Here is a 23,959-nt window from a genome sequence, read left to right as displayed (position 1 = left end):
CCCAGTTTAATGTCGCCGACCCAAAGTCTCACGCTCGAGGACGCTGTCCTTGTGGTGGTAAAGGTGGGATCTCTTGCCGAGTCCGAGGGAAAAACCAACCCTGGAGGGTAAACGGATTAAGAAAGAAAAAAGAAAATAATAATAATAATAATAATAATAATAATAATAATAATAATAATAATAATAATAATAATAATATCCTTTGGTGTAGCTATGATTGCCAAACGGAACGTTCGGATATCAATTCTTATGTCTACCACTCTGAACATGATTAAGTTACATGATTTCTATAGAGATTTTTTTTTGACGCGCAGAAACATCGTAAGGTGCATGTCACAAAACCTAATTCCATTCAAATGCGATCATATACAAATGTCAGTATTAGTTTCGAACTAAATAGCTTCCAATACTGTAGCCATGTGTATTAGACTGTTTCTAAATTGCACGTACTAGTATATCTCTTACTAAGGAATAGTTCTGGATCAACGATAGCAAGAAAGATAATGTCAAATACGTATTTCCTTCGATTTAAGAGCAGCAAGTGAGTTATCAACGCACTATAGGTATATACAGTATATGCGAGCCAACACTCCAAAACACGGTTAGTTTGAAGGCCTGCTGGATGTCTCAGAATTTATTATATGATATTATCTGAGCTTCGTCCTGCAACAGGTGTAGAAAAATACGGTGGAAATCATAGACAATGCAACTGGTATTAGCACTACAAACCTCGGAGAACCCTCAACCGACGATCTTTTTTTTTTTTTTTGCGTCGCACCGACACAGATAGGTCTTATGGCGACGATGGGATATGAAAGGCCTAGGAGTTGGAAGGAAGCGGTCGTGGCTTTAATTAAGGTACAGCCCCAGCAATTGCCTGGTGTGAAAATGAGAAACCACGGAAAACCATCTTCAGGGCTGCCGATAGTGGGGCTCGAACCCACGATCTCCCGGATGCAAGCTCACAGCCGCGCGCCTCTATGCGCATGGCCAACTCGCCCGGTAAACGACTATCTTCTTAAATCTGGTTAAATCGGTGCGTTTTTTAAAAAATTATTTGAAGATAACTGTATCTTACAATACGTGCGCACAATAAGTCCTATGAAGTTTCATACAATTCGAAGACACTTCGACCGAAAATTAACAGCGCTCCTAGCTGGTGTAAGTGGCTCAGACGATTGAGCGCTGGCTTTCTGACCCCAACTCGGCGGATTCGATCCTGGATCACTTCAGTGGTATTTGAAGTTGCTCAAATACGCTAGCCTCGATAGATTTACCGGCACGTAAAATATTACCTGTCGGAAAAAATTCTGGAACCTTGGCATCATTGAAAACCGTGAAAGTAGTAGGACGTAAAACCAACAACATTTTATTAAAGCACTCCTCTGAGGTTAAGACCAGTTAACGCTCGTATAGCATGTTCCACACAGTTAGTTTCGTATATGAGAAGTACATTAATTCACCACTAATAATTTCTGATAAGAACTGCTCATAACAGTCTCCACGAAAGCTGGTACGCTCTGGACAGGTGAGCGAAGGACAGCCATGTCTGTTTTACGTGACTTGATTGCTCTTTCCTCAATTTCTTGAAAATTGCGAAAACAAGGCCAGGTGACCTCGACTGCAACTGCCTGGAGTGGCACTGCAGCAGGTGCACGAGAGAGCACGGCAAGAGTTCCTCATTCAATAGTTATAAATAGCCTGAAATACGACACAAAATTTACAATACTAAGAAGAAGAAGAAGAAGAAGAAGAAGAAGAAGAAGAAGAAGAAGAATTAGGAAGAAGAAAGGAAAAAGTAATGGAAAATTCAACCTCCGTCGTAAAGGAAGGTACAGACGGACTTCGAAGAAGTGGGTTTCGAAAAGGGAGACATGCAGCAAAAATGAGACTTCAGATAGAAGATTACGGGAATGAGCGATGCATCGAAGAAACTACTTGCTACGCCACAAAGCATCTCGCTCCTGAGGGAAGCACAAAGAAAAAGGCATGTGTCTGAGGGACAGAAGGAGAGGAAGATTGCGAAAATGTGCCCACAGACGACCGTAACGATAATAATAATAATAATAATAATAATAATAATAATAATAATAATAATTAAAAAAATAAAAAAATTTACGTCCCATAATTACTTTTACTGTTTTCGGGGATTATGAGGTGCCGGAATTTTTTCCATCAGGAGTTCCTTAAATAGCCGGGCTGAGTGGCTCAGACGGTTAAGGCGCTGGCCTTCTAACCCCAACTTAGCAGGTTCGATCCTGGCTCAGTCCGGTGGTATTTGAAGGTGCTCAAATACGACAGCCCCGTGTCGGTAGATTTACTGGCACGTAAAAGAACTCCTTCGGGACTAAATTCCGGCACCTCGGCGTCTCCGTAGACCTTAAAAAGTAGTTAGTAGGACGTAAAACAAATAACATTATTATTATTAGTTCCTTAAATACCAGCTAGCGTATTTGAACACCTCCAAATAACGTTCTACTGATCCACCATTGAACCCACCAACTTGGAGGATGGTTGCCTAGTTGTACTTCCTCTTAAAACAATAATCACCACCACCACCACCAACTTGGGCTCCAACAGCCTGGGTTCTACCGTCTGAGCCAATCACGCCCATTGACTGAAAATTAATTATTTCACAAAGCCACGTGATTATTTTTGCTAATGCCTCTCTCTATGGACTTGAAATGACATGTTCAACAGCCCTGTAAATTTAACCGCTCGTCTGAAACACTAGCTCAAGATTTAAGGTTAGAAAATTAATAATCATAATTAATGAATTAATGAAATTAGGAGGCACTGCAGGTGTTTTAAGTACACCTAGAAGAACGTAGGTTTATTTCCATGTCAAGAATCGAGAAATATAGAAAGAAATTTACCATTTCCGGAGAGGTGGAATATCCTCAACTTCATTCAGTGAACACTTAAATAGCCACTATGCCACTGCGCTATCCTTTCAGATCCTTGTAATAGCCATTAATGGTCTCTGATTTTGAAGAAAGCGCCCATGGTTTTGCAATACGTCCATTAAAGCATTTTCCCGGAAACATCAAAGAGCCTTCCCCACAGAAGCTAGCCCACCAACATGACCTTCAGTTAAAGTATTTCAAGAATTTTAAGCAATATGGCTGAGGAATCGACAAGATAGCCAAGAAACACACGTAATATGCCAGTTACCAAGTTGGACAGCCGTCACTTTGGCAAGTTTAAGGTACTTAATGCACGATGAAGGCAACTGATCTCTCTTTTTCCTTTTTCTTTCCGAGAAGTCACTGTTTATTGCGTTATATCGTCACTAGGCTTGCAAAAAAAAAAAAAGATGAAATAATTCTGATTGGAAAGCATCTTACCACTTAAAGTTGAATATTGCCCAAGGAACAACTAAGAATGGTATATGCTACGCGGGTCAGTATTTTCGCGGTAAAGATTGTTTATACGGCTGCCTTTTCAGGCGCAACAACGATATGTCAGTTTAGAGTTCTTCCTATGATCTAGCTGCTGCTCTTTCACATAAGGAGACTCAAGATTCCACGGAAAAAGATGACCAAGAACGAATCAACTACCGTCCTGCGCGCTAAGAGAAACAAAGTGCAAAAATTGACTAAGTTGAGTTGGGTCAGGGTCATGCAGTGGACATTAAGGACTTTCGATTTCAACCTTTGTATCGGCCCAAGCTTGCGTGCTAGATCCTAGGTCCCGTAGTAACGAGAGGGGAAATAACAAGAGTAACTTGTATCAGATAATTACCTGTTCGTGCTGCATGCATAGTTTGAAGAATTCCTCTGCACCAGAACACATGGACAGTAACAAATTCTCAAATGAACATATAAAATATTGGTTCTTTGATAACATATGGCCGAGCTCGATAGCTGCAGTCACTTAACTGCGGCCAGTATCCAGTATTCGGGAGATACTGGGCTGTACCTTAATTAAGGCCACGGCCGCTTCCTTCCGCTTCCTAGCCCTTTCCTCTCCCATACACCCCGTAAGATGTACTGTACGTAAATCCAATTCTAAAAAAAAAGGAATTTTAGTCTTTTGTTTTGAGCGAAAAGTGTTTAAAATGCGTTTTGTCATGGAGTGTCGTCCATCCGTCGTAGGTGTCCGTATAAGCTAGCCCTGCATTTGCGCGCTGTGTCCGTGATCTTCTCTATCTTAAGAGTAGATTTCTTATCTGGATTTTCTTATGTACGTTCCGTTTTTGTAATTTGGCCCAAGAATGTTGTGGAGAACCTTTCCCTCTTTTTTGCTCTAACTTAGCGAGCGCACGTTTCTGAGAGAGGATAAGGCATTCAGAAGCATTGAGAGATACCGGTTTAATGACAGTGTTATAATGGCGAATTTTGGTATTTATAGAAAAGCACCTTTTGTTATATATGTGCCGGGTGGTTTGGAAAGCTATCTCCGCGTTTTTGCTCTGACCGCTAAGGTCTCTGTATCTAGTGCGTTTGATTGGATCCACTCACTAAGATTTAAACTTACGCGCACGGTTCATTGTTCCATTTTTGGTGTTTAGTTGGGTCATGTTCTCTTTGATGTTTGACATTACTTCCGTCTTTACAAAGTATATCCGCGAACCTGTTTGTTCTGCTGTAAATTTCTACTGTTGCTGTTTCAAGATTTCTTGTCATTATTGCTACATCATCTGCAAAAGCTGACAATAGTAGGCAAGATAGGATGGCCGCAGCATTTCGCAGAACACACGACCTGTACAAGGAAAAACAATTTCAATGCAAGCTAAACTCAGACATTACAACACGGTGATTAAAACCGAATGTCTGTTATGGGGCTACCCGTGGTCCAGCAGAGGTGAAAGAAGATGCCGGGGTGAATGGGTCTAACTACTATGTCAAGAAAGAAATTAAACAGAAGTGGAAGGTTATTTTTTCAAAAAGCAACAAGTTAACAAATTCTCACTTAGTGAGATAACAATGACATCTCAGGTACCATGACAAAGTTTAGACAAAGCAAGAAAATCCAAAATTTAGTGACTGTTTAGTAATCAGGGCTTCCAGCCCCGCGCTTCACAATTCTCGAGCACTCGGCTCAAATTTACCAAAGAGCACAATTTTACAAGGGCAGAAATCCCCTAATACAATGGAGCACCAGCTCCGTAATTTACAATATCAAGCCTCCTAGAGGCACTTTTACAACACTTGAAAAAGATCTAACGTGTTCTCCGTTTTCCAAGTCTATTCAAGGCGATATCAGAAAATTACAATCACTTGCCATCAAGGTACAACTTACAAATTTGAAACAGGGGTGTCTAGTACCCAATCTATTGGGCCGTAGCGGAAAAGAACAGGTTAAGTAAATGGCCCGAAACACAAATTGAATGGAGGCGTGTACTTGCACTCCTAAATATGCATTCTAAAAACCTAAGGGGCACTAGGCCGATGAAACAGGGGCTATTCCCAAACTATGGAAGTGACTCGTATACGAAAGAACATTTAAGACATTACGGAAAAGAAGAAAACCGGTTACAAAACGTAGTCACCTCAAACCAATATGAAGGGGAGCTCGAGAGGTTACATCACTCTCTATCCCCGATTTACAGTTAAAGTTTTATGAACTTATTACAAAAGCCGGCAGAAGTTACATTTACTGAAAAGTAGGTTACATAGTTAAGGTTTCGGACCTCTCCCTCGGGTTAAACTGCAGAGCTAGCAAGAAATAAAGATGTTAATTGGCCATTACTTTGCTGAAGAACTGCTGCCTGATGAAAGAGGCGCCTCCCGCTTGACACACACACTAAGTTAGATGACGATCAAATGGCTAAGAGACGCGAAAATCCGCAGTTTATAAACCCTCGGGGAAAGTTCGAGACCTTTCATGAATAAACTAGCCACACCCTCTCACTTTATTGGTTAACATCAAAAGGGACACTCAGAATCGAGGAAGAAGCCTGTGATAGGCGGAAAATTAATTACAGAAATTCATGATTGGCTAAATTCAAAACAGGCGGAAAGAAAAGATCAATATTGCCAACCCAAAAATGAATGAACATAATTTAGTAAAGAAAAGAACTTAGGAATTCAAAACTTCTTCAAATCAAAGTTCTTCCACTTCGCACCAGGGTGCATGATCATAGTTTTTTAGCAGTGACCTCTGTTGAAGAAAGTCCCAACTTCTTGATAAATGGTAAACAAAACACGTAGAATTTCATACAGTACATGAAACTTCAAAATAACAAAATTTCATTAGATTTCTGTAGTGACATCTTCTGAGTAACGGTTTAAGTAGGTGTAGTTTTCAGTTCAAGATTTCTCCAGAAGAGGAGTTATTTTAGGCGCAAGATTTAAATGTGCGGCGTAGAGGTGTACCTCCCGGTACAGTCTCTATGGAAGTGAATGCCTCCGAGTTACTGGAAAGGTTGGTTTGAGAGAAGCTGAGAAGTGTGAGAGGAAGATCCTTTGAAAGATAATAGGTCCAAATATCGTGGCTGGACAATATAGGTTGCGAACGACTGATGGAATCCATCAAGAAGCGACGACTCAAGTTCTATGGCCATCTACTTAGAATGGAAGACAAGCGGGTGACTAAGAAATGTTTTACCATACTCGATAGTAGACCTAAGACATGAAATAAGTGGTCTAGGAAAGTCAGGAACAGTCTGAAAAATAATTGGACCTAATCGTGAAGACATTGTGAACAGAACCTAGTACCGACACCAGATCAATAACTTTAAGGGTTTTGTGGACTAGAAGACGAAGAATAAGAAGAACAGAACATCGGGTGGACAGCAGAAAGGAGACAGGCTGCCAGTGAGAGAATGCAACCATACTGGGCTGCAAAGAAAGCTTCTAAAAATGTGTAAATGTTGCTTAGTGTGGTCTCTAATGGCCATAAACGTATAATAATAATAATAGTAATAATAATAATAATAATAATAATAATAATAATAATAATAATAATAATAATAATGTTATTTGCTTTACATCGCACTGTCTAATTTTTCATGGTTTTCGAAGAGGGCGAGGTGCCGGAATTCAGTTCGCAGGAGTTATTTTACGAGCCAGTAAATATACCGACACGATGCTGACGTAGTTGAGCACCTTCAAATACCACCGGCCTGAGCCAGGATTGAACCTGCAAAGTTGGGGTCTGAAGGCCAGCGCCTCAACCGTCTCAGCCACTCAGCCGACTACAGACTGAATGATAAGGCAGATATGGCCTCATTTTTGCCCGTAAAACAATAGTGGCCACCACTAAACACCCGTTACTAATAGTTACATGGCATGAGACCAAAAAGCATACGAGTCATTAATGCTACCTGAAAATATAGCATGATATAGACGATTAAATCGCTAACAGAATATTGCAGACTAAATGTCGTTGTTTGGTCCTTTAACCCATTAATACACACAAATGAGCCTCAGATGCACGACATCTCAAATCTGTTTCAATAATTCTGTTATTTTCCATTATGTGAACTCGTGGTTATGTGACATTTCCAAACACACTATTACGGGCCCCATGGGTTTTTATCTTCGGAGCGTAGGTTAGCGACCGCGAAGCCTTTAGATGAGTCCTGGCATTGATTCCACTTACTTGTGCCAGGCTCCTCACTTTCATCTATCCTATTCGACCCCCCTTGGTCAACTCTTGCTCTTTTCCGACCCCGACGGTATTAGAGCATTTTAGGCCTAGAGAGTCTTTAATTTTCACGCCCTTCGTGGCCCTTGTCTTTCTTTAGCAAATATCTTCATCTTTCGAAGTGTCTGATCCCTTCTATTTTTCACTCTCCCATTAGTGTTATATAGAGGATGGTTGTCTAGTTGTACTTTATCTTAAAACAATAATCACCACAGCCACCACACATATTGTTACGAATAATGTCCCGAGGGGACATTTCATCCTTAACTTTTGCAAGTTTCTTTACGTCGCACCGACGGCGGCGATGGGACAGGAAAGGTCTAGGAGTGGAAAGGAAGCGGCCGTGGCCTTAATTAAGGTACAGCCCCAGCATTTGCCTGGTGTAAAAATGGGAAATCACGGAAAACCATCTTCAGGGTTGCCGACAGTGGGGTTCGAACCTACTATCTCCCGAATACTGGATACTGGCCGCACTTAAACGACTGCAGCTATCGAGTTCCGTCATCCTTAACTCTAGTTTAAATATAATTATTACGTACTCGGTATCTAAGTTGTACATTACAGGTTTAAGACAGTAATCACCAGCATCTGAATGCTGAAAGTCATACCAGTGCCGAATGAATATGTACGTAACATTATGACTAATATTAAGCACTTTACTGTACGAGCATTGTATTAGAAAACCTGTTGTTAACTACCAAAGAAAGGGTTGGAAATAATCTACAGTAAACCATATGCTTCCAATTTTTTCAAACGTACGGAGTCATGGCGGAATTGTTTCCTCCAAGTCAGAAATTCCCTTATGATGCCACAAAACAACGCAACACAGCAGGCTTTTGTTTACGTAGCATGCAGCACGCACGACCCGAGAGCCTCGGGCGAGTCTCCCGAATAAGACGCTCACGATTCCCACATAACCAAAGTCAACGTTAACTTACCTAAAGGCAAACAAATTCTACGTTTATAAACTTTGATATCAACATACCAAATAACATACCTAAATCCCTTGCAGCAGTGCATACCACTTCTTCTGAAAGACAATGATTGTTTGCTGATTGAAACGAACGATTTGATAGATGCTTAGGTATGTGCACAGAAACTGTCTGATAAGCCGTGTTATTGTATGATCTGTGGTACCCTGCTCATAGTATGGCCCGAGATTCTCATTTATGGCCACAACAGTACAGAAGTTTTGATGTACTAGATGTAGTGCTTATCACTGCTAACAATGTTACTTGATTCACGCCCCACTAACTACTTTTACGGTTTTCAGAGACGCAGGGGTGCCGAACTTTTATCCCAAAGGAGTTCCTTTACATGTAAGTAAATTTACTGACACGCGAGTGGCGTATTTAGCACCTTTAAGTGCTACACACATCGATAATCATAATCACACGACATTGTTGCACTTACACTCTCCACAATGTTCACAGAAACAAGGCAATGGAGAAAGCAGTAATTTCTTCTATTTGTCGTATTACAGTTTACCAAGTTTTCCATAATATTTCTTTAAAACTAATAGAATAATCATGCTAAATTTTAGTTGAACAAATAGTTCCAACCATTCAACAAATCTATGATCACTTCAGAAACTGGAGGAACTGTTGCCAAAAGATTAATTTCGATGATAACTTTATACTACTCCTATCCAGTAAGCATACGGCAGAAATAGCTATGATCATCCGCACGTGATGCATCCAAAAATATTAGCTTAGATGATAATATGTATCCTCATGGTTGAACATTCTACGAACAAGCAAATTATTTTCAATATGTGTTGCGGGTCAGTATTTTTTACATATGTAAAGGCGTACGGATCTAACACGTCCGTAATCATCTCCTTACAAACCAACTGCTGCTTTACCCTTGCTTTCATTCTTAGTATTGGATGAATTGCTGAGCGCAGAGTCGATTTTAGGGAATTAAAAACATATTAGTTACACGTCGCGAAACCTTGCAAAGGAGCCAGAATATCTAAGAGATCACGTGACATGCCTAACTTCCAGAAATAATAATAATAATAATAATAATAATAATAATAATAATAATAATAATAATAATAATAATAATAATGGATTTGCGTCCCTCTAACTACTTTAATATCTTCAAATACCACCGAACATAGTCAAGATTGAACACACCAACTTGAGCTCAGAAGGCCAGCAGTCCACCATAGTCAAGTGATAAGTGTTTTTTTTTTCAACTACTGTTCCACTACATTACTTAACTTCATTTATCATGGCTTGTATATTATAATAACCTATACACCATATATACAGAGAGGATATGTACTGACAGGCCGCTTTCGGGAATATATTCTGAGAAAAAGGCAGAACAGATTTTCATGACCAACTCTTCATTTTAAAGCGGACAACACGAAGATCCTCAGAAAATAGTAACTTTTATAGGATTACCGATTTTCCTACATGATTTTCTTCAGGTACTTTCATGATCTTACGTCGGGTAGGCCTTCTGGCACGTACCCTATGGTAGTTGGTAGCATCGTTACTGGCGCTATAACTGGAGAATTGTCAGTTTAAAGCAGGGCTTTTCTAGTAATTTTAACGTCGCACTAACACATCGAAGATTTTCGGCGAAGGAAGGATGGGAAAGTGTTAGGACTGGGAAGGTAGCGACCGTGGTCTTAATTAACATACAGCCTCAGCATTTTCCTGGTGTGAAAAGTTTAAAGCGGAAGTAGTAGCCTGTTAGTGTTATGTTATGTTCCGACTATCAGCTTTGTGTGAAATGACGATGAGCTATAGCTATAACTTACAAACTTACAGATTTACCTTCGCTATACAAACATGAATATACAAATCATTATACGGTTATGTCTACTAGAAGACGTCCCGTAGAAATGGCTGACCCTAAGAAACTCACCTGAGAGTAATTGAGTCCAGAGAGTTTCAACGGCTACAACTCAATCGCAAATCGTAGTTTCAGCGAGGTACCTTAAGAACTATGATACCTTTCAGTGGCACAAGCCACTATCAGTATTATATCTTTTTTTCTTTTCTTCTTTCTTTCTTAATCAGTCTACCGCTCAGGGTTAGTTTTCCCTCGGACTCAGCGAGGGATCCCACCTCTACCGCATCAAGGGCAGTGTCTTGGGGATAGAACTCCGGAGGAGGACCAGTACCTCGCCCAGGCGGCCTCACCTGCTATTCTGAACAGGGGCCTTGTAGGGGGGGGGGGAGATTGGAAGGGACAAACAAGAAAGAGGGAAGGAAGCGACCGTGGCCTTAAGTTAGGTACCATCCCGGCATTTGCCTGGAGGAGAAGTGGGGGAAACCACGTCGAGGATGGCTGATGTGGGAATCGAACGCCCCCTCTACTCAGCTGACCTCCCAAGGCTGAGTTGGGCACGTCCCAGTCCCTGTACCACTTTTCAAATTTCGTGGCAGAACCAGGAATCGAACCCGGGTCTCCGGGGGCGGCAGCTGATCACACTAAGCACGGCACCATAGAGGTGGACCATTTTGTTCTTAACGATTATTATTCTAAAAATGTAATGAAATTACAGCACGATCACACGTCGAAGAAATGAGAATTCAGTTCACAGCGAGCTAAAGAAGAATATTGAACTGTAAAAAGTAGTGGATACTATTTTGTCGATAACTTTAAATACAATTAGTGAAACAGTGAGCTAACAGAAGGACTCCGTTTAGGGATTGTTGTAAAGATGTAAAGGAGAGGCCATATAAGTCTCAGGCAAGACCCCAACTAGAGTATGATTCCAGTGTATGGGACCCTCACCAGGATAACTTGATTCTAGAACTAGAAAAAGTCCAAAGAAAAGCAGCTCGATTTGTTCTGTGTGATTTCCGACAAAAGAGTAGCGTTACAAAAAATTTGCAAAGTTTAGGCTGGGAAAACTTGGGAGAAAGGAGACGAGCTGCTAGACTAAGTGGTATGTTCCGAGCTGTAAGTGGAGAGATGGCGTGGAATGACATTAGTAGACGAATACGTTTGAGTGGTGTTTTTAAAAGTAGGAAAGATGACAATATGAAGATGAAGTTGGAATTCAAGAAGACGAAGTGAGGGAAATATTCATTAATAGGATTAGGAGTAAGGGATTGGAATAATTTATCAAGGGAAATGTCCGATAAATTTCCAATTTCTTTGCAATCATTTAAGAAAAGCCTATAGGGAATCTGCCACCTGGGCGACTGCCCTAAATGCAGATCAGGATTGCTTGTCTAGTTGACTTGATACATTTTACCGTCTCATTCACTTAAATTGACTATCGTGGTTCTCAAAATTATTATTCAATTTATGAACTTACCCGGTTTGGCGGCATGAAGATGCGTACTAGCTAAGAGAAGAGTGGCCACCAGGCGTAACAAGAGCTGTCCCGTTGTCATGGCAAGACCTGCAACAAACAAGACAACATTAGTCATCGAATTTCTACATTCTAAATCCATCGTACAAAATTTATATCTGATACAGTATCCTGTGTGACAGACATCAACATCATCACACGTATACACTCGCTCGTAAGTACAGTGAGTTTCTTTCTCGGTTAGCCGGCAGACGCGCCCAGCTTAGCTGCCTCCGGTTGACTCATCACTTCCCGTTACACAGCGCAGAGACAGCACGGGAATGCCCGCACTTCGCAGTTCAGGTCCGTGCTTAGAACATGTATTAAGTGTTGGTAGTGGCTTTACGTCGCATGGACACAGATAGGTCTTATGGCGACAATGGGATAGGAAATGACTAGGAGTTAGAAGGATGCGGCCGTGGCCTTAATTAAGGCACAGTCCCAGCATTTGCCTGGTGTGAAAATGGAAACCACGGAAAACCTTGTTCAGGGCTGCCTACAGTGGGATTCGAACCCACTATCTCCCGGATGCAAGCTCACAGCTGCGCGCCCCAAACCGCACGGCCTATTAAGTGTTGATCTGTCGCTGCAACTGTTCTCGAATTGTAAAGTGTTACTTCGGGGTATAATTCTCATAATACCTCCACGTGTGTACACAGTAGAGGAAAGTGTATTTATGTTCGATAATTGAAACAGTCTTGCAGAAAAGCCATTAGGCGATTTGTAACACAATTTCCAGATGTACGCCCTCCATGTGGAGAAACCGTGAGGAAACTCGTAAACAAATTGAGAGAAAGGGGTTCTTTACTCGATAAGAAGCGAAGGGTTAAAACACGTCCGCTTAATGAAAGTAAACGAAATCGCAGAAAAATTAGAACATGCGCTTACAAAATCTCGACAACAACTTGGACAGGAAACAGGGGCTTCGAAGAGCTCAGCATGGAGAGTTACGAAGCATATCAGGAGAGAAAATTAGCCTCAATTACGGAAGAAGAACCTATGCGTGTTTCCTAAGACGTTGTCAGAAATGTGTGGATGAAGGAGGAGAACATTTCCAACATCTCCTGTCATAAGGTACGAGCGTATTTTCTTAATTCTTATTTTCTTAGTTTTAATTGTTATCCCGTGTCATACACGGATTAAGTGAGCAAAGTGCCGCCCTTGTTGCTATGCCACGGAGCGGGGAGTGACGAGTCAACGGGAGGCAGATAAGCTGGGCGCGCCTGCCGGCCAACCGATGAGAGAAACTCATTGTATAACAATTGTCGCTGCTATGCAAAAACCGCGAATGTGCTATGCTCTTCCTATCCATTATTTCCATTAAGACTGGTCACGCCTCCCAGCCACATATTGATACACAGTTCATCAGAACAATGTTCTTTGAGTTCATTTTCCTATGCGCCTCATAAAAGTAAATGGACCTTAAATACATCATACTCTGCGGGAGGATAAATATGTCATGCAAACATACATCCATACAGTACGTACAGTAAGGTTCATTTTCCTTTCACGCGCGAATAGGAAAATTACCTCAACGAAAATTGTTGTGATGGAGTGCATATTCATATTTGGCTGAGAGGCGTGACGAATCTTAAGGGAAATAATAGATAGGAAGAACATTGTCACATTCGCGGTTTGGGCATAGCAGCGACGAATTGTCTTCCGAGTACATCGATGTTACCGATCATGTGTTCTTAGACAGAAAGAAACCAGTATTTAAACCACAAGCTCTATCGCAATGCTGGCATATCGAATTAACCATACTTCCTCATTGTTGAAAAACCTGTCCATCAGTTCTATTATTTCCTCCTTTTCTATCATCTCTTTTATCTAACTCGTGCCTACGTCACTGTTTCTCAAAATGTTGTGGGCCCCTGTTCGAATCCCAATCAACGCAGGTGGAATTTTCACATGACCGTGGTTCAGAAGCTACTAAAACTTGAGTCCGGTGGTTATGATCACGATATAGCAGGGCCTCTCAGAGTGCAGGTGCATGCACTGTGCACGGTGCAAAAGACTACTTCGCTTGGTTGGCCAGAGTGCAGACCCCCACTCCTCGATTTGGAGCAATAGCGCTGTCTATCTCTTTCCCCACGCCTGTCTCGCTCGCTCCGCCTGTCTCCCTCTTCCTCACTTGCTCCGTAGCGTTCCACATCCGAGCCGAGTTGAGCCGAGCTTAGCCGAGTAGCCCAGAGACGAGGCGAACCGAGCGGGACCGATGCACAGTGCACGGAGCTCTTGCGCCTCGATTTGCACGCGTGAGACTTTGGGCGTAAAACTCATTTTTGCTAGTGGTGTAATGTCGCACTAACACATCGAAGAGTATTTTCGACACAAGGACAGGAGAGAGCTAGAATTTCTAAAGTAGCAGCCATTGCCATAATGGAAGTACAAGCCCATTTGCCTGGTGTGAAAATGGGAAACCATGGGAAACCATGGAAAACCATCTTCAGGACTGTCGACAGTGGAATTCGAACTCACCATATCCCGAATGCAAGCTCACAGTTACGCGACCTCAAATCGAACACATACAACTAAAAACTTATGTTCTTTTATGAAGAGGTTACCACAGCACAGATAACATGCATGATGCATTAAATCAATGTGTGAAATAATGATCATTATAACAACAATGAAACATGAAAATCCTTATCATTCTTATTTTAGTATTCGTCTCAATGTACTACTCAGAATTAAAGAATTGAGTGGGTTATTTTTAAGCCCCGTAAGTCAAGAATTATACACTTGTGGGAAAACGAAAACACTGAATTATTAATAATGTCCAGTACATTTGTAAGAGTCCGCCTCTGTGGTGTAGTGGTTAGCGTGATTAGCTGCCACCCCCGGAGGTCCGGGTTCGATTCCCGGCTCTGCCACGAAATTTGAAAAGTGGTACGAGGGCTGGAATGGGGTCCACTCAGCCTTGGGAGGTCAAATGAGTAGAGGTGGGTTCGATTCCCACCTCAGCCATCCTGGAAGTAGTTTTCCGTGGTTTCCCACTTCTCCTCCAGGCAAATGCCGGGATGGTACCTAAGTAAAGGCCACGGCCGCTTCCTTCCCTCTTCCCATCCCCCCCGCAAGGCCCCTGTTCAGCATAGCAGGTGAGGCCGCCTGGGTAAGGTACTGGTCCTCCTCGTGAGTTGTATTCCTCTAACCAGAGTCTGAAGCTCCAGGACACTGCCCTTGAGGCGCTAGAGATGGGATTCCTCGCTGAGTCTGAGGGAAAACTAACCCTGGGCGGTAGACTGATTAAGAAAGAAAGAAGAAAAGAAAAAAAGAAAACATATAATACTAACAGTGGCTTGTGCCACTGAAAGGTATCATAGTTCTTAAGGTACCTGTTGAGTAAAGAAGTCAGGGAAGCATGTAAGGTACTTGTATACAATGTTACAACTTCTGCCACAATGGTTTAAATGTTCATGGCATACGTGATTCCAAAAAGTAATGATGATCTTTTTATCATTGTATTTTAATAAACAACGCATTCTGGTTCCATTTATAAAGTGACTTACATTTAAAACAATATTTTTAAAATTTTATTGTTTATCAACTCAAAATGATATACATAAATAGTAATAAATTGTGCCGGGAAACTAAAAAAAGTGTTGTTATGAAACTTCATAGAAATGTTTCTGAAATGGTCTTTCTTTTCTTCGCATCCTCCTGTCTGTAATATTCCAATTATAACCATTATTTTCCCCTTCATTGGGCTGGTAATCTTCATTTTTTTAATCCATGTCCATTTTATGCGTAAGACTAGCAGTATTCTACGTAGAACTGTGAGTCTACGTTGCAACCTGTTTTTTTTTAAATAAAACGAAAATGAGAAAATAGGGGATACGGTTTTTTTAAGTAACCGATTAAGCTGGGGATCATATGTATAAAATTAAAATTTACCGTTTCTTAATCTTCCCTCTCCCTGCGGGGAATTCCTCCCAGTGCTCAAGACAGAGATAATTTTTCCTTATATGACGCGCATGTCAAAAAATGTATGCCAGTTAGTAACACTTAGCGCTGCGCCTAACAGGTTTAAAACCTGGGATAAGAGCAGCAATGGAGTAACCTCAATAAAAGCAACTTCCTACCCCCACTCAAACTCAAATTCTTGGCCCGGAGTTAAACGTCGTTCCACTGGCCGACACCTGTTCTGATTCAGCGAACAAGCATAGCTTAAGATCGCGCTGACTGTTGGGCTGGCCGAGGACAACAACCTGTACCTTATTAGATGCTAGAATCCTTAACTCATTCTCACCAATTACACGCCATGCAGATTATGCAGGTGTAGCCCCTGTTCAGTGATGGACCGCATCATTACCCACAGAACTGCCGCTTGAGGCTAACTGCCCACTCTGCCATATTCGATACTAACGTTTCGCTAATTGCCAGCACGACCGCGCGGCTAGCATCTCATTTCCTCTCCCCACGCTCTTAGTTTTGTACCTGTCCACTACCTCACTTCAGTTTATTCATAATATCAGTGGAGTTTTCGCTAGTTAGACCCAATGTCGCGGAGTAAATAGTACAAGTTTAGTTCCAAGCCAGAAAAGATTATAATTAATGAGTGATTAAAAAATAATAATATGCGTCCCTAATACAATCAGTTCACATTGTATTTCTTGTTTGCTTGTTTTTAAAAGGGCCTAACTTCTAGGTCATCGGCTCTCACATTGTATTTCAGCATAGTCAGATTCTCAAACGGTAGTCCTGGCGATAATTCGGGTTCGAGCCCCAGGACTCAATTTTCTGTCAGTTGAGTTCACTAGTTAGGTCTCGTATCGTGGGTTCTAAACCGGAAGAGAATTCATGATTATCGGGTTCTGTGAATAATCCTCCTCAGAGAGAGTCTCGCACTGTCTTCTGAGTCTAAGTTGGTAGGTTCGATCCTGGCTCAGTCCAATAGTATATGAAGGTACACAAATACGCCTATGAAAAAATCCAGCGGGGCAACATTCCGGCATCTCGACGTGTCCTAAAGTCGTAAAGGTAGTAGTTTAGGACGTAAAATTAATATTATTATATTCGAAGTCATGCAGACTCATAACTGCCGAGTTAGATACGTGTTGCTGTAAGCCTGCCTTCAGGAGATGGCGGATTCGAAACCCACTGTCGGAATCCCTGATGACAATTTTCCACGGTTTCTCGTTTTTATAATACGTAAATACTTGATTAAGTGCACGGCCACTACCTTACCAGTCCTAGCCTTTTCACATCCCAAAGCCACCAGAAACTTGTGCGAGGTAGTGAGACTTAAACCACTGGCAAGAAAATCCCTTAAATAACCATACCTCACGGATAAAAGACTAATGTACGTCCGTAACATAGCTGTCTCCATTATGATTCGGAAAGGATAGAAACTCGAACGGTGGTCCTGCGACGATTGGGTTCGTGGACCGCAAAGTGTCTCACTCTACAGCCTCACCCAACCCCCTATAACTAGTGCGATGGTTTGGAGAGCTATGGCGTAATATGATCTGCATTTGTTAGTGGTAGTAACGTGAGAGTATATACCTACACGGCTACATTTTCGGATTGGGTGTGCAGGACCCTCTCCAGCTAGATGACCTACGGTCATATACACTCGGGTGTACCAGGAATATTTCCGACGTGGTAATTACTCTTCTTTGACCTGTTCTGTCAGCTGATTTGTCACTCATCGAACATTTGTGGACTCAGATGGAATACCAGCTTCATCAATGTTGAATTGTTTCAAGTCGGCGGCAGGATTATACCGTGTGTCCTTTTGATTCGACACCCCACAGTATGAACGCACGTATCCAGAAATGAGGTAGTTCAACAAGGTACAACAGGTGATCTTATTCTGCGTTGTAGGTGGGTAATACATTATCCTGAACCAAAAGTAAGGTAATCTATTCCTTTTCTATGTACCATCATGTTAATAACGTTTCATTTCAGTCCAACGGTGCACAAATGTTTGTTAGAACGACTAGATAAGAACGAACGGTATTAAAACACGAGTGCTTTCCACTCTGGCCAAAATAGGCTAATAATGTCTGTCTGTTGGGTCATCAGCCCAGAGGCTGGTTGGATCCTCAAATAGCACCACCAAAGGTTATGCTAGTTATAGGGAAACTGCAAAAACCGATGGCAGAGCCCAAATGAGGCGTACTAGGCAAGATGAGGAGTGAGGTAGTCTGCCATTGCTTTCCTCACTGGACCAGAAGGTGCCACTGCAGCACGACTGATCCTATGAGCAACACCTTTCATAACACTCAGACACTAGTTGTGCTCCAAATGTCATTACTCAGCACCACCCATACCCCAGCAGCTTCCATATTGTCACAGTCATGGATGAGACTGGGACTTCGGTGGAAGCTACACTTTGCTCTGGCCTGTGCCAAGAGACGGATATAAAAATACTGCATCCCTCAAAAAATGGCAAATTCTGTTCGTAGAACATAACCAAAGGCACCCAGTGAAATATCAGATTGCTCAACTGTAGCGGTATGTGGGTTATGGAAGACGATGCATGTAATGTCTGTATTAATGATAGAGTAAATTACACTTCCATGATGAAATGCATTTTCAACGCTCAGATAAATGGTTTCAGCGTTTCTGAACGGAAGTTATTCCACAGGAGTTACTAAGGTGTGTATGTACGCCTCGGGTTGTATATAAAATAACCGTGCAGCCGGTTGTAACGGCTGAGAAGGAATACTTCGCGGTATGGATGGGTTTGGGACGAGGTGGGATTCAACTCCTCCTGAAAAAGCCAGCAAACTCGTGGCCACATTTGCATGGAGATTTCAAGTCACGCATTCACTTCCCACTCTGGGATATTATCAGACCGTTTAAAATAAATCTCTGAAATTTATTGTTCTATCAGTGCGTATGTAAGCTAATGTCGAGAGGTTTTTATAGTGATTTTCGATTGTCGATGTAAACGTATCATTCGTTAGCATCCTTGCAGTTTCTAGAAAAAATAAATAGAATTCACATTTTGAAAACTATGTAAGTTAGAGGAAAGTCCAGCCCCGCGATGCAGGAGGCAACGCGTCCGCCTGTCACCCGGCGGCCCCGGGTTCGATTCCCGGTCGGGACAGGGGTTTTTAATTGTCAATGATTAATATCCCTGGCCTGGGGACTGGGTGTTTGTGTTGTCCTTAACCTTCCTTTTCTCACATTCAACAGTCTATACTTCCGCAATTACACTTACACGCAGGTTCCTATAATATGGTGAAAGTAGTGGCAAAAGATCTGCAGAGGTCGACGCCACGACCAATTCAACACACCGAGCAAGTGGCTGCCCGGTTTGCTCACGTAAGTATCAGTTTGCATTCGGGAGTTAGTGGGTTCGAACCCACATTCTCGGACTATCTGGTAGTGCGCCAACAGACGGCAGAACAGCGTTACGCTAGCCGTTATAGTGACCTTCAACCTTGAAAAGGCAGTTTGCCAGAAGACATCGCTGTGGTAACGTAGGGAGTTGTTATGCTAGTGTTTCTGTGAACACATGTGTGTTGTAGTCTGCGATTTCATCATCGACAGAAAGGTCGAGCAACGAGCCAACGTGAAATTTTGCGGTGAACTATGCAAATTCCAGGTAAAAAGAGTGAGTAAGAACAAGAACCTCGCTTTCATCTCCCAAACCTTGATGAGATGGAAGTAAAGTACAGTTAGTCACCAGAACTTTCCTCGGTGCACATCCGCCTTCCTACACACCGTGTGGTCACGGCGACCTTCGACGACTTATAAGTCTAGCCGAGCAGCCCAATAACGAAAGATAATCTCGTCCGGCTCCATGGCTAAATGTTTAGCGTGCTGGCCTTTGGTTCAAGGGGCTCCGGTTTCGATTCTCGGTCGAGTCGGTGATTTTAACTTTGTCTGGTTAATTTCTCCGATTCGGGGGCTTAAATGTATAAGTTCATTTCACCAAGTCAATTAATTCTTAATAAGAAACATACAAAACACACGTATCCAGAAATGGGGCAGTCCGACAGGGTAGTAAAGGTGATCTTATATAACACCGGTATTTAACCGATATTTTCTGTAACAATACGGTCTCTGTTCCTGGGAAACAAAGTTGCGGCATCTCGACGTTCCCAAACCGCAAAAATAGTTAATGTTCTTTGCTAGTTTTGCTAGTTGCTTTACGTCGCACCGACACAGATAGGTCTTATGGCGACGATGGGACAAGAGAGGGCTAGGAGTAGGAAGGAAGCGGCCGTGGCCTTAATTAAGGTACAGCCCCAGCATGTTCCTGGTGTGAAAATCGGAAACCACGGAAAACCATTTTCAGGGCTGCCGACAGTGGGGTTCGAACCTACTATCTCATCAATAACATTATTATTTATTGCGTTTTATTGAGTAAATTCAGCACTTTCTCCAGATAGTTTGCAATCTCAGATAGCTATACCGGTATAATACTAGTAAAAGCATCCAAAACTAGAAGAGTAAAACCTGAATACTTAAGAAGGGATTGAAGTACTATAGTTCTGCTAGTCCTAGTCATTACATTTACATGGTACAGAGGTGCTTCTTCTGATCTCCTGCTTGTTGTTTTGTTGAAGTAAGCACTGAACTGTGCGGTCTGCTGTTTCGTTACGTGGTGGTCGCACACAGCTAACTTTAATTGAGCTGCTGCCGTAACGTCATTTACAGCTAACTGCATTGTATGAACTGCACATCTCACAGATCTCACTATGCGTCTTGGACTGGCTGTGAAATTCCCTTTGATGTTCATTCCTGATTTTTCAGCCTTTCAATGTGTGTGGTAAGCAAGTTGAAATGGGTAGAAAACAAATCCCGTACTTCGAATATCAGCCAACATCAACCACATCCAGATGCATAATTGCTAAGAATATAACAATATCAATGCGAATCCGATCGACCATTTAGCCAGCTACAATTCTCTATGTTTCTTATTCATTACGAATTGACTTGTTGAATTTTGCGTTCATACTATCGGGTGTCGAATCTAAAGGACACAGTATAATCCTGCCGCCAACTTGACCAAAGTTGTAGCGATGAAGTTCAAAATTTTTTTTTTAAATCTTCAACATTGATGAAGCTGGTATTCCATCTGAGTCCACAAAATAATGTTCGAGCTTGTCTAAAAATCTACAAGAGCTCGCAGCAGAGAACGGACGAAGAAAACCTGAAGACACGCCGTTGAAGAGGACGTCCTGAAAATTGAGAAGACAGAATTTGGCCATAGGTGAGAATTGAATGTGTTATGCTTCACATGGAATGGATAAAATAATACAATTTCATAACCTCTGTAATCTGTATCCTTTTTGTGTGTAATTGTGCGTCCCTGTAATTAGACGGCCCTAAAACTGGGGTAAGTACCTGGATTTTTAAATCTATCCCATCATTACGAGTAGAAAACCTTGAAAATAAACCTGCAGAAGATACATGACCTTGGTATTTGGCATTTCCTGGAAGGGATGAATGAATCAGGCCGGGGACCTCCCAGCCGGCCTCTAATTGGATTGTGCTTTCGTCTGGTTTCCCCGTGGGCCTTCTAGAACACGAAACGAGAATATTTCTTCTCTAGTAGATATTTGGACCGTGGCGGCTCTTAAACGTAGAGTGGGGTGTAAGTTATCACGCTCGATTTCAACAACGTATTACTTTTAACCTGAAGAAATTCCGGGCACAAGAACAACAACTCGTAGCCGAGAAATTTCAGGAGAGCAAAAAGGGTGAAAACAAAATTATTTAATCATGTTTAGTTGCAATTACTAAAGTTATTGGATATAAATATATTGTTATGCGCTCAAGCGACCGTCAGCCCTGCCGTAGCCTCTTGGTATTTCCTGAAAGGGATGAGTGAGTTAGGCTGGTGACCTCCCATAACACAAAACGAGAATATTCCTTCTCTAGCCGCATCGCGAAGATTCCAGTACACCAGGAGGGATGCTAAAAGAAGGCTAGCCGCGGACAAGGCAGTTTGTGTTGGACAGCAGTAGTTCTGGCTGTCGTCGGAGTCGTTGTGGGTGGTGAGTGTTTCTCCAGACTTGTGTCAGTGACCGTAGTGTTGGAGTGTTGTTCTTATTGTCGTTACGGTGTGGAGCTGGACAGAAGTGGTTGTTGTTAGAGTGAGTAAGCAGAAGTAGTGCTCGTCGTGTATTGGAGTAGTACGACGGAAAGTAATTTTGTGTGCTCGCTGTTGTTTAGTTGCGCTGTGTTATTGTCTTGCCGAGTAATATGTGCTGAGTAGTTTACTGTAAGGAGCAGTCACGTAAAATGATTGTGTAAGTGACGGACTTCTCTGGAGTCGAGCGAAGAAGCAGTTGTCGAGCGTCGTGACTGCTAACAGGCTATGTGCGTGACTATCTCTGTGTATGTGGCGTTCTTGAGTGGAGTAACTGAGTCTGCGAAGCGAACTAAAATGACATGTCAATCAAAATTTCGGAAGGGTCCCCGTTCCAGGTAAAGACTGCCCAGTTGGTGACGTGTTGAGAGGACTAAAGACTTTGTAAATTGCCACTAATTAGGAAAGTGTTGCCATCCACTCTCAAATATAATTACTGTGTGTGTGTGTGTGTGTGTGTGTGTGTGTGCGAGCGATGAAATAATTTGGTTATCCTACATTAAATTAGACTGATAAAGCAGACATCGTTTTATTCGTAACACTATGTTTCCTACTGCTCATAGGAAAAAGAGAAAATACTTTATTTTAGCTCTAGTAAGAGAAAAGAAACTTGGATGGACCTACCTTTTTACTCCCTCGCAGTGAATAAATAATTGTGAAAAAGTAGCTTTAATGAAGTGTACAGTGTGTTTAATGCAAACGGTCTCACGGTCATTAAATTACTCTTCTAGTTCATAAGTGATTAGCTTACAGAGTAGATATAAGTACTGCACAATTAGGGAAATTGTGTTTTGTGCATTGCAATCATCAATATACCACAGGATGGTCGGAAAACGACGTGAACAGGGTATATGCGCGTTTGAGGGTTGATCGTACCGATAAATAATATGAAAAAATAATTCGATTATGTCATTTTATCATTTGCTGAAATCATCCAATCCGATCGCCAAGCGGGCGAATTAAAATAGGTTTAGTGAGGCGGTGTTGCTAAATCTACACATGTATTAAGACCCGCTTCAGAGCACTAATCGAAGATAAACTTAACCAGCGGAGAGATTTGAACACGAACCTCCGAAATGACAGGATCGCACTATAGAAAGTACACTATGGTGACACCAGCACAAACCCACGTTGTGTTCGTGTTTAATTCTGATTTCTCGGCGTGGCTCTCTAGCCTGTCTTAAACGGCGTGCAGATTTATCCACACCGCCTCGCAAAGCCCATTTGAATTCGCCAGCGAAGCGATCTGATTGGCTAACTTCAGCAGCTAATAAAATGACAACTCTCATATACCCGGTTCACGTTCTTTCCGGCCATTCTGTATAGCTGCCGTATTACTTGGTGCAATAGATTAGGTAAATAATAATGAATTGCTTAGTTCATTTCGGTCTTTGCACCTAATGGTTTTATTACACTGGTATGTCCGATTCATAGCAGATTGATCTAGTTCTTATCTCAACGAGAGGTGGCTGTTTTCCATATATCTACAAATCCGTGAAAATCAAACAACGATCTTTCTTGTATCCACTCCTTCAAATAAGTAAATCAAATTCATACTCCTGCAATCAACTATAGTCCTTAAAAATTCACTTGTGTCATTTTATTTATCACAACTAGCAAATGTACCCGTGCTTTCTACGGTATTTTGCATTGTACACGGATTTCTCCGTAAATTACTGTAAAGGCAGTGAGTAAGATTATATTAAATTGCATGTCTCTTAGCGCTATCCCGAGAAACATAACAGGGAGGAAGCCAGACGTTGTTTCCGATGTAAGGTATGCACTGGGGAAGTTTTGAGTATAATGGCAGGCCACATTTCCCACTGCCAAATACAATCGATTTTGGGAGTTTCTACTATAACGGCAGGCTCACTTGGCAACTGCCATTCACACTGGAGGTGTAGAGTTTTCATTATGAAGACAGGCCCCTTTTCCTAATGCCAGTCACAATCGAGTTGGAGAGATTTGATTATAATCGACAAATG

General features: G+C 41.9%; 1 protein-coding gene across 1 annotated transcript in view; it reads right to left on the bottom strand.

Annotated features, from left to right (window-relative positions):
- Positions 1-23,959, bottom strand: part of Cad99C (cadherin-99C) — a 529,236-nt gene that overhangs the window by 240,582 nt on the left and 264,695 nt on the right. Inside the window, exon 2 of the mRNA XM_068225294.1 lies at positions 11,882-11,968. Coding sequence (XP_068081395.1) covers positions 11,882-11,968 — 87 coding nt within the window. The remainder of the gene's footprint in view (positions 1-11,881; positions 11,969-23,959) is intronic.

Source organism: Anabrus simplex, chromosome 1 (genome assembly GCF_040414725.1).
Source record: "Anabrus simplex isolate iqAnaSimp1 chromosome 1, ASM4041472v1, whole genome shotgun sequence".
Taxonomy (NCBI): domain Eukaryota; kingdom Metazoa; phylum Arthropoda; class Insecta; order Orthoptera; family Tettigoniidae; genus Anabrus; species Anabrus simplex.
This window is presented reverse-complemented; position numbering and strand designations above follow the sequence as displayed.